Below are 12,704 nucleotides of genomic sequence, written 5' to 3'. Positions count from 1 at the left end.
ACCAGTTCTCTATTATTACCTTAAGGACGAGGTACGTTTTTTAAAATAGTTTCATCCATTTTTTGTTTTAGAAAAATACCTTTTCTCTTTTTATTTTTGTCACTATTTTCAAATGAATAGTAACCTTTTTATTTCAATTGATCTATATGTTTTTGTTTAAAAGTGTGAATATTTGGAGGTCGTTGGGTTCGTTGATCATGCATTTGCCATTCATTACGATCATGATCTTGTTTGCTAGTGGACTTTAACGGATGTTGAAGGCAATAAACATGTTGTCACTTATAACAAGAATTTAGAGAAACCATTGCTAATTGGAGGATGACCTGATTTAAGGGACCTTTATGAACTACAAGATGACCACAATATTTATTTTGGATATGTTGGTCATTCTTGTTTCCAGATCACTGTTTTTCCTAGTAAGTGCAAACCTTTGTCTATTCAACAGTTTTTTAAAAGATTTACGGCAGATGAACCCCTTTTCAAAGGATCGAATTTGCATTTTTGCATATTTCTCAATCCATACCAATGTCAGGCTAGCCATCTGGTGAAATTCATTTAAATTACTTGGTCGATGTTTATTATATATTTATATTTATCTTTTTATTTATTTATTTATTTATATTTATATTTCATATCTTTTATTATTTTTTACTTTATATTTAATTTTATATTTGATTAAATTTTTTAGGATTTACCAGCTGATCTTGACAATTATCTTCGTCAAGGAAGATTTAAAACATTGTTCTTCATGGACCGCACAAGATAGTCAAGTGCAAACTACTGTTGAGAAATCATTCAAATAAGTCTAAAAAAATTGGAAGTGGCTGGAAGGAATTTTGTACTGCTCATGGATTTAATGAAACTATAGACCTGGTGTTTGAAGTTGACTAAATGAAAAGCAATCAAAATGTCAAAGTGCTGAAATATTGTAATTTTTAATTCATAGTTTGTTTTATGTTGTTTTTTTGAACTGCCGAGTAGCAATAGTTTTTGTTTTTATGTATGCTACTAATGTAGTTCATCAAGCTAGAATTTTTTATATTTTCAGCAATGCATATGTATAGTTTTATTTTCTATTAATGAAAGTAGTTTGAAGTTTTTCTCAGATTCTACGAATGCAAATAAATAGATTACGATGGAAGTTTAATTAAACATTGATTTAAAGTGACACATATTATAGTAAAAAATTAATATTTTCATTCATACCTTATTTTGTTACTGTAAATAAAAAATGTATGATCATATTGATTACTAGAAAGCTAGAGAATGTTTCTTGGTGTGTTGTATAGAATTATTGTATTATTATTTTTTATCATTTCATTGATATAGTATCAAGAAAGCCATTTGAATTGAACTTCTTTTAATCCAAATATTGAAATTCCTCTACCATTTATGTTGTGGTAGTATGCAATCATATTTATCATACTTATGTATCATATGTATTGAGAGGTATGTTGTTTTAGGATGTGCAAATTATGATAATATGTACTCAGATTGACAATTAATCAAATTAAAATTGTTGAATGTTTGACCACATAAATTTTAACCAAGTTTCTATTAAATTGTCTTCTTCGTTGTACTATTTATAGTACTTGCATAAAAAAGACATGTGTTGTTGTACCTACATAAAAAAGAAATGTGTTGTTAGCTGCAAAAACAAAATAACTATGAAAGAATTCCTATTTATATGATTGTTTCTGATCTATTAACAATCTACATTGCATGTTATTTCTATTTCTAATGTTTATCTACATTGCATGTCTTACAACTGCTTTCTATTACAATTACAAATATTTGTCTTTCCACAATAGTGGTTAGAGGTACAATGCCAAATCAAAGTTTAAGAAATACATTCATCAATATAGGAATAAAACAGTAAACACTTTTATAGCTCTAGAGTGGCTGAAAACAATATATCAAGTTCTTCTAGTAGTGTGATTCACAATCAAATCAAACAAAACTTAAACACTTCACAATCTACAGCTGCTACTGTAACATAGAACAGTATTTTCGGTATATTCTTACAATCATCCTAATTTCTTATATACCTATTGTAATTCCATGAAGATGAAGATTTTAAAATTTATATGAATTTGTTTTTTTAGTGAGTATAGAGAACTAATGGACGAAATAATGACAATGGCAATGTAGATAAGTAGGTTTTTATTGATATATATATATATATATATATATATATATATATATATATATATATATATATATATATATATATCAATCTTCATAATGACAATGGCAGTGCATGTAAGTAAGTTGTTATAATAATTTTTTTCCATATGTGGAACATTTGAAGTGGTAAGTGATTCCTATTCTGTCTCTAAGAATAAGGTTGTCAAATATCCTTTTCAAGTCATACAATCACTTCAAAACAGATTTAGTCTTGATGATGAAACCGCAACAGAACGAAATGGTTCAACCACAACAAATCATTCTTTAGCAACAATAACAGATGAAGGTAATTCACAAATTTAATGCCAAACTTAGTCATGTGAATAACTACATAATTTGAATCAATGTATCTCATTTGAATATAATTGAAGTCGATACTACAAGTACAAACGAATTGTATTGCAAAGCGGAGTTGCAAGGTAAGCAAACACCAATTGTACATAAGTTGACAGTAAATATATGCATTTCATGTTAATGCTTTTTAATTATGTTTAGAACTTCTCAATATTGGAGAACCTTGCTTGGAATGCCAATACTGTCAAACTCAACTTTGGTATGAAGAAAGAGCAGAAAAATCTAACACCTCAAAGCAAGTTCAATTCTCATTGTGTTGCCAAAAGGTAAAAGTGGAACTTCCACTATTAAAAAAATCACCTCATCTGCTTCAAGCTTTGTTACATGGTGAAAATCATAGAAGCAAACTATTTTTGCAGAATATAAGAATATACAATAGTATGTTTTCATTTACTTCAATTGGTGGTAAGATAGATGCTTCAATGAACAATGGTTTTGCTCCATCATAATTTATTCTTAATGGACAAAACTATCACTGTATTGGCAATTTATTGCCAGAAGATGGATCAAAGCCAAAGTTTGCACAACTGTGCATATATGATACCGAAAATGAAATGAGTAATAGAATGAAGCATTTCAGGTTAGTTAACATGTGCTTTATGTTGCTTAAATGAAATATTTAAATACATTTGTTGACATTTATTATATTAATTATATTTTAGGTCAAATTGTAAGGAATTTGTTCTAGATGAATCATTGGTTGCTGATTTGATTAAAATGACTGACAATCACAATGTTCTTGCTAAATCTTTTAGAAAAGTTATAGATTTGCCTGTACAAAATATGAAATCAGATTTCACCCTAAGACTATTTAGAGGCAGAAATAAAGACCCTAGAGTCTACAACACACCTTCATGTGATGAAATAGTTGCATTAATAGTTGGTGATTTTGCCAATATGGATGTAGGTAGAGATATAATTGTCAAAAAATGTTCTGGTGAATTGACAAGATTGCATGAAACTCAAAGTGCATTCATTCCATTGCAATATCCTCTCATGTTTCCATATGGAGAAGATGGTTATCAAGAAGATATTCCAATAAGAGAATCTCATTCCAAAAGTAAATCAAGGGTGAGAGTACAAATTTCTTTGAGAGAATTTATTGCATTTAGAATACAACAAAGATCTATAGAATCTGGTAATATTGTCAATGCATGCCGATTGTTCCAATAATTTTTGGTTGATTACTATACAATGGTTTAAACACAACGGTTGTCTTTCATTAGAGCACATCAGAAGCTAATTCGTTGTGATATTTTTAATGGATTACAAGAGGCTGTTAATAAATGAGAGACAAATCCTTCTTTAATTGGGAGACGTATTGTCTTGCTTGTTTCATTTACTGGTGGTACAAGATACATGTTCAACAACTGTCAAGATGTTATGGCCATTTGTAAAAAATTTGGATATCCTGATTTGTTCATTACTATAACATGCAATGTGAATTGGAGTGAAATACGAGAGTTTGTTTTGGCTAGAGGGTTATCCGCTTCAGACACACCTGATATTGCAGAGTCTTCAAAATGAAACTTTATGAAATGATGACATATTTAAAAAAAGATTTCTTTGGAAAAACCACTGCAGGTATGTTCTGTATAAAATAATATACATTATATACATATGAATCAAATGAAATACTTACAACTATTTCAATTTTTTTCATATAACCAAGAATGTACACAGTAGAATTCCAAAAATGAGGATTACCTCATGCCCATATACTTTTGTGGTTGGGTAGAGAAAGCAAATTGAAGAATCCAACTGATATTGATAAAGTAATATTAGTTGAATTGCCTAATGCGGATTTGTACCCCAAATTGGAAAAAGTTGTTTCAAGATACATGATTCCTGGGCCATGCGAACCTACAAGATATAATTCACCGTGCATGAAGGAAAGTAGATGTTCTATTTTTAAACAAAAAAATTCACATCTTCAAGTTCAATTGATGAAGAAGGATATTCATGTTATAGAAGACTTGATAATGGTAGATTTGTTGAGAATAATGGAATTAAACTTGACAATAAAAGTGTTGTTCCTTACAATCCACCTCTTCTAATGAGGTATCAAGCTCACATGAATACAGAGTATTGCAACAAGACCAATTCAATAAAGTATTTGTTCAAATATGTGAACAAAGGTCCTGACAGAGCTACTCTTAAAATAAGCAACAACTATGCAGAATGTGACAAATCAAGCATTATTGATGACATCAAGAGGTATTACAATTGTAGGTATCTATCACCATGTAAAGCAGTTTGGCGAATATTTGCTTTTGACATCCATCACAAATGGCCTCTTGTTCAAATGATTGGCATTCCATCTTCGTGGCCAACAATCAACTATGTTTAAAGATGATGATGATATTAATGTTGATGGACGTCCTTGGTGGAGAAGATGAAGGAAATCCATGGAGAATGATTAGGAGGAGTTGGAATGCAGCGAAATTTGGAGAAGGAGATGTAACTAGCTCTCGAAAATAGAGGATTTGGTGAAGATGAAGAGTAGAAGTGGAGCTATGGTATGGAAGGTGGCTAGAGGAGATGAAGGAGAAGGTTAGCCATGTATGCTCTCAAAATAATAGAAGAGTGGAGTGATCTCAACACAAACATTCTATTAGAAATTTCAAGAGTGATTACAATAGCCTAAAATTTAAGCTTTTATATGAAAGCAAATACACATAAGCACTCTTAGCCCTTGGATGAGAAAGGCATTCAATCTTGGTCGTGGAAGATTGCTTGGAGAAGGAGCAAGGCTCATGGCCATTGAATGATGCCTTGGAAAAGGAGGAAACATTCCTAGCCCTTGGATGCAATGGATCCATGAGGTGTAGGAAGGAATGTTGACTTCCTCTTAGTCCACCTTGGACCTTTGGTAGCTCATGGCCAAATCTCTTATTGGGCTTAGTCAAGCCCAATTTTATCAATTCAACTACACATTGTTTGACTTATTATTCTAGAAAACAAGGCTTAAACAATGGCCCAATTTAAATTTAAACTACGGTCTTCAATGCATCAACTCATATTTTGTAGATTTCTTTGGCCCATGTGAATAAAGTGAAAAGCCCATGATTGACTTGATCATCTTGTGAGAGGCCCATGTGGATCTTTTTCATCATGCTTCTAGTGATTGGGCCTCGAGGTGGGCTTGGGCTTGTTGATGCATTTGGGCTTAGGCTTATTGGGATCACATCATCCCCTCCCCCTTAAAGAGGATTTGCCCTCAAATCTTGGTGTTCATTCATGGATCCTACAAAAGGAATTAAATGAGATATATTGAAAGTGGAATGAATACCATACTGATAAGCAAGAGTATATCTAAAGTAGAGGACAAAAGAAGGTCTTGTCGTATTGTTGAAAGTTACTTGAAGATGAACAAGACCTACTTCACAAAAATAATTCTGTGTACTTTGAGTTGTCTCAAACCTAGTAGGCAACATTAACTCAAAGTATGATTTTGCAAAATCTTTTGAGGAGTTTAAAACAATGGGAAGGGAAATTGGCTTGAAAAACTCAGCAGAAGTAAAGATTGGTTTGAAGAAATGAGAATGATTGATGAAATGAGAAGAGTTAAAAGATTTGAGCACTCCTTTTAAAATTCCTAATTCAATGAGAATTGTGAGGGTCGCAATTGCCTTTAGTAGCACTCCTTTCTTGAGTAGGATTTCGTCTTCCTCTTTCTCTTTCTTTTCAAGCTCTATTTTTTCTCTCTTTTCACTCAATGCCCTGTCAGATTCTTTCCTTTCCTCTTCCTCTCTATCTCTTCTTTCCTTCTCCTCTTTCTCTTTTTGCACATGGTCTGTTTGCTTTCTACTTTCTCTTTGCTTTTTCAATTTCTCTTTTCTTACTCAAGAGCAAGTCAAGTTTATCTTTGAAATCTCTTCCTTGACGGGAAAACTTCTTTAGATTTTGAATGAATGCATCTCCTATATCAATGAAGTATTCTAGTCAAGAATGTTGCTCTCAAGTGATCCTATATGAAGAGGGAACAAAATTTTTCCACATGCATGCTTTCAATTCATAAAAGGTATTAATGCATGATGCTCTTCCCTTTTCCACTTGAAATTGCCTTTGATGCCACCACCCACATGCACGTCCTACAAATCTAGAAAAAACATGCATAAGAATATCATACTGATTATATCTATTAAAGAATGGTTGCACCAACTTCTCTGTATCCCACATCTAATCTATGAATGATAGTGGACCTATATCCTCCCCAAAGAATGGAATGGCACTATGAAATGTGTGATGCAACTCATGACTATCATGCTTATGCATCCTAGCACTATATGGAGAATATGTACTCATGATGATTGAATGAACTTATGCACTTGGATAAAAGGGTGAAAGAAGAGGACTAGCACAAGTGTACCTCCAGGTAAGCGAGGTGAGTCTCACGGACTTCTTAAGTACCAAGGCTAATCCTTGCCAAGGTTACACTTGCAAAAGTACTCAAAGTTCACACAAATGTTCAAGTAATAAGTAGATAGAATCACATGAGGCAAAGCACACAACAAGCACAAACAAGACTCCAAGAAAAGAAAAGACTAACACTAAAAACGGACCCCTAAATGGGAAATTTTTTAGAGACTTTGGTCTCACAAATTTAAACCATTAAGCGTCTAACTATGTGGCCTAAAAGCAAGGTGAGAAAGCACTTAGAACTTTCAACACACTCACTTACTAAAACGTTGCACTATAGTATGATAAAGGTTCTACTTAGGAGATGGGATTGAACACCTTTGGTTTCCCAAGACACCTAAGTAGGCCATGGATACAATTGAGAACTTGAAAGCAAAAGAAATTGATGCACTAGTTTTGGTACAAAGTGAAGCAAACCGAGAGCAAATTGGATGCTAGAAAACAAGATTTTAAGGCTTTTTGGAGAACCAATAAAATGCCTTAGAATGCTTGAATTGTACCAAAATGAGTGTCCAAATTATACACAATTAAAAGAACTAAAAGGTGTGGCTGAAATGAGGTCTAAAATGTGCAGCCAAAGACTCCAAAACAGCACCAAAACAAGCTCTCCAAAGATCACAGCTACTGGTAAATGCACTATCCCGAGAGAAAGGAGGCTTTGGTAGCCTTTGTATATGACCAATGTTCAAGCACCAAAGTGTATAAAAGTTTCCTTTGCAGCACCACACTACTACAGCACCCAAAAAGAGCAACCAAATCTGCAAACTATGGCAAGCAAGCTAGTTAGCACACACTCTCTCAAATGAATAGGCTCAAAACTCTCAAACTTTCAAAGATGAGGAGAAGGCAATCTTATAGAAAACATACAAGATAAAATTCTACTTCAATATCCACCACCTAAGATGCTACCATATCATAGAAACCATTCTAAACTCCATAGCATCATCAAACAACCAAAAATCGATAGCCAAGTGTATGAACCAATCAAAGGATAAAGCAAGAAAAACAAATTGGAAATGCTAAACCACAGAGAATCTAATGAAACATGACAGAAAATTTGGACCATGCAGTGAGTCATGAAAAAACTTAAACAGTAGGTGTGCGTGCAGTGAAAACTGGAAAAACAGACTAGAGCAGAATTGCTCACGAAAATTGTAAGATGTTCTATGAAAATTCAAGATGAATGAACTTGATTGTGATCTAAAATCAAGTATGAATCATATAAGAACATCTTAAACACTCAAAAGCATAATCCAATCGGTGAAATGGACGAAAAACAGTGAGACCATTGCCTTACACATCCACAAGCATCACTTGAAGTTCATAGCTCATTTTTTGTGATGTAGGACTTGGTTCTCATCAAGCAAGTGCAGAATTCAGCCATATGAACGAAAATTAAGATGAATTAAAGTGCTAAAACATGACTTAAGACAAAACACAACATAAGGAACTGAAAATTAAAAGATGCACCGATTAAAATGAAGAAAAACAGCAAGGAGGAAAAGAACAAGTGCTCGAAAACAAAAATGGAACCTAAAACAGATTTGCACCAATGAAGCAAGGAGTACTACAAGATGAATAAATGGAGATTCATGTAGCCTCAAAGTCAAACGGTGGAGAGCAGCAAGAACATGAAAAAACAACAAAAAAATTGAAGAAAACAGTGGAGAAGAAGAGACAAAATGAAAATTGAAACAAGACACAAGTATGAACCAAGAACCTTACCCAAACCAAGAGGATGGATGCACCAAATGCTTGGATGGCTCTAGATACCAATTGACGGACGTTCTTGGTGGAGGAGATGAAGGAAATCCATGGAGAATGATTATGATGAGTTGGAATGCAGCGGAATTTGGAGAAGGAGATGTAACTAGCTCTCGGAAATAGAGGATTTGGTGAAGATAAAGAGTAGAGGTGGAGTTATGGTATGGAAGGTGGCTAGAGGAGATGAAGGAGAAGGTTAGCCATGTATGCTCTCAAAATAATAGAAGAGTGGAGTGATCTTAACACAAACATTCTATTAGAAATTTCAAAAGTGATTATAATAGCCTAAAATTTAGGCTTTTATATGAAAGCAAATACACATAAGCACTCCTAGCCCTTGGATGAGAAAGGCATTCAATCTTGGTCGTGGAAGATTGCTTGGAGAAGGAGCAAGGCTCATGGCCATTGGATGATGCCTTGGAAAAGGAGGAAACATTCCTAACCCTTGGATGCATTGGATCCATGAGGTGTAGGAAGGAATGTTGACTTCCACTTAGTCCACCTTGGACCTTTGGTAGCTCATGGCCAAATCTCTTATTGAGCTTAGTCAAGCCCAATTTTATCAATTCAACTACACATTGTTTGACTTATTATTCTAGAAAACAAGGCCTATACAATGGCCCAATTTAAATCTAAACTACGGTCTTCCATGCATCAAATCATATTTTGTAGATTTATTTGGCCAATGTGAATAAAGTGAAAAGCCCATGATTGACTTGATCATCTTGTGAGAGGCCCATGTGGATCTTCTTCATCATGCTTCTAGTGATTGGGTCTCAAGGTGGGCTTAGGCTTGTTGATGCATTTGGGCTTAGGCTTATTGGGATCACATCAAATGTGGTCTTCAACAGATACGAAAATGCTAACATAATGTTTCTAGCTTGGTTTGAGGCTAACAAAATTTATACAAAAGGAAAATATTTGACTTATTCTGAATTTCCAAGCAAATTTGTGTGGTTTGCTAAAGAAAATGAATGGAAACCAAGGAATAAAGACTACAATATTGGTAGACTTACTTATATTCCTCCTGGCTTTAGAGACCTTTACTATTTGAGGATATTATTGACCGTTCAAAAATGTTATATTGATTATGAAAGCATAAAGACCATTGATGGTAAATTGAAACCTACCAAGAAGCTTGCTATGCTATGGGATTGTTGGCTGATGACAAAGAATATATTGATGCAATCAAAGAAGCAAGTGAATTCGCTTCTAGCTATCAACTTAGAAGATTATTTGTTACTTTATTGTCCATGAATACAATTTCTAAATCTGATGTAGTTTGGAATTCTACTTGGAGTGTCTTATGTGATGGAATTTTGTACCAAAAAAGAAAATAGTTGAACTTACCAAGTATTGTATATTGTCATTTCTTCAAATGAATAGAAATATAAGTTCTAATTGCATTACCTTTTTGCTGCAGGTCTTCAAATTGAAGATGCTGAATTACAGAAAATTTGTCTACTTGATATTCAAGAAATGCTAATGTCAAATGGTAGATGTTTGAAAGATTATCCTTCATTACCTCAACTTGATATTTTAAATACACATACATTGCAGAATAGATTTATTGGTTATGAGTCGCAGTATAATAAAAAAGACATGGCCAAAGAACATGAAACTTTGTTAAAATCACTCATTGATGAACAAGTTCATGTATATGAGGATATCATGACAGCAATACTTTCACAAAAGGGTTGATTCTTCTTTTTATATGGCTATGGTGGGACAAGAAAAACTTTTATGTGGAAGACATTGTCAACTGCTCTAAGAAGCAAGGGCATGATTGTTTTAAATGTAGCATCAAGTGGAATTGCTTCTTTACTACTTCCTGGTGGAAAAACAACTCACTCTACCTTTTGCATCCCACTCTTAATTAATGATGAATCAACTTGCAACATAGCTCAAGGTAGTCTTCGTGCTAAACTTTTGATGGCAACCAATTTGATTATCTGGGATGAAGCACCAATAATGAATAGAATGTGTTTTGAGGCATTTGATAGAACATTGAGAGATATTATGAAAAATGTTGATGATGCCAATAATGCCAACCCATTTGGTGGTAAAGTTGTTGTCTTTGGAGGTGACTTCAGGCAAATTTTACTTGTTATCAAGAAAGGATCTAGGTTTGATATCATTAAATCATCAATAAACTATTCTAAGTTATGGAAGTGTTGTCAAGTGCTAAAACTCTCAAAGAACATGAGATTAAGTATTACAATAGATACTCAAACAACAAATGATATAAAAGAATTTGCTGATTGGATATTGAAGATTGGAGACGGAGACATGGATTAAAATGAGAATGGTGAGTGCATTGTTGAAATTCCAAAACAGTTGTTGATTGCAATATAGAGTTACCTTTACTCTTATTGATTGAATTTATGTATCCTCAATTTGTGGTTAACATGATGAAGTCTGGTTATTTTGATGATGGAGCAATATTGTCCCCAACAACTGATTCTGTAAAGGAAGTTAATGAATTCATGTTGTCTTTATTAAGTGGTGAAGAGGTAACTTATTTAAGTTCGGATACACCTTGCCAATCTGATGAACAAAATGAAATTCAATATGAATGGTTTACATCTGAATTCTTAAATGATATCAAATCTTCAGGGATACCAAATCATAAACTGAAGTTGAAAACAAGTGTACCAATTATGCTCTTGAGAAATATTGATCAAGCGAAAGGTCTTTGCAATGGCACAAGGTTGCAAGTTAATCATTTAGGCAAGAATGTCATTTCTACAACTGTAATTACTAGCAAAAACATTGGTGACATAATATTTATACCAATAATGGATTTAGTTCCTTCTGATTTAGGGTTGCTTTTCAAATTTCAAAGAAGACAGTTTCCAATATCTTTATGCTTTGCAATGACGATTAACAAAAGTCAAGGTCAAGCGCTTTCTACAGTTGGACTTTATCTTCCACGTCTTATATTCACACATGGCCAGCTATACGTTGCTACTTCTAAAGTGAAAACCAAAAGAGGACTGAAAATACTTAACTGGATGAAGATGGAAATGTCACCAACACAACTAAAAACGTTGTGTACAAAGAAATTTTTGAAACTCTTTAACAAAGAAGAGATTATATGTATGTAATTTATTATTTTTGATTTGGATTAAAACTTATTTGTTTTGTATAAACATAGATCAACTTATTTATCTTTTTGCTTCTTCTTCAATTGTTATTTTTCAAAGTATTGCATGTTGTGTTCTAGACTGGAGCAAAATCATTGTCAAAATGCAAGGCTTAGAAGGAACATGGTGGTAGACGAAAGGTTGAATGCAAGAAGTAATAAACATTTATGTAAGTTTGTAACATCTCATTGTACAAATGTAGTTTGAAAACAGCTTGGACAAACAAGTGTAATTTGGTAACACTTCGTTATAAAGTGTTCTTTTGTATCAGCCATTTTTTTTGTTGCAAATAAAAAAGAAGACAACAGAAGAAAAAAATTAAACACAGCAACAATGCTTTTGAAAGTACCAACATATCAAGTTTCATTGGACTGAACTAAGTTAACATTTATATTTTTTTTACTATGTATATGTTTTTGAGTATAACTTCACAATGAACATGCATAATAAAATATGTTTTATTTAGTTGTGAGAGACAAAAGAAATCAATCTGATAAACTATTGTAAAATGTTGTACAGAGGAAGCCATTAACTGAGTTGGAGTTTAGTAAGTCTTCTGTCTATTACCTAATTTTTCTTATATCAAAGATTTATTTATATTTTGTTTATATGTTGCACTTTTAAAGTCATACAATCATTTCAAAACAGGTTCAAACACAACTATAAACGTTGTGTACAAAGAAATTTTTGAAACTCTTTAATAAAAAAGAAAATATAGGTATGTACTTGATTATTTTTTATTCTTATTTTAACTTATTAATTTGTATAAACATAGATGAACTTATTTATATTTTTGCTCCTTCAATTGTTATCTTTCAAAGTATTCCAAGT

General features: G+C 32.8%; 1 protein-coding gene across 1 annotated transcript; it reads left to right on the top strand.

Annotated features, from left to right (window-relative positions):
• Positions 1 to 10,470: 10,470 nt before the first annotated feature.
• Positions 10,471 to 11,025, top strand: LOC146882162 (uncharacterized). Its single transcript, XM_085667303.1, has one exon. The coding sequence runs from the start codon at positions 10,471 to 10,473 to the stop codon at positions 11,023 to 11,025; it is 555 nt and encodes a 184-aa protein (XP_085523429.1).
• Positions 11,026 to 12,704: the final 1,679 nt, after the last annotated feature.

Source organism: Vigna unguiculata, chromosome 10, assembly GCF_037176805.1.
Source record: "Vigna unguiculata cultivar grain cowpea cultivar isolate G323 ecotype 2 chromosome 10, ASM3717680v1, whole genome shotgun sequence".
NCBI classification, from domain to species: domain Eukaryota; kingdom Viridiplantae; phylum Streptophyta; class Magnoliopsida; order Fabales; family Fabaceae; genus Vigna; species Vigna unguiculata.
The sequence above is the reverse complement of the archived record's forward strand: the minus strand, read 5'-3'. Positions and strand labels throughout refer to the sequence as shown.

What these genes read in the sequence shown, in the direction of transcription:
- LOC146882162 (XM_085667303.1), top strand. Translation starts at nt 10,471, where the DNA reads ATGTGGAAGACATTGTCAACTGCTCTAAGAAGCAAGGGCATGATTGTT.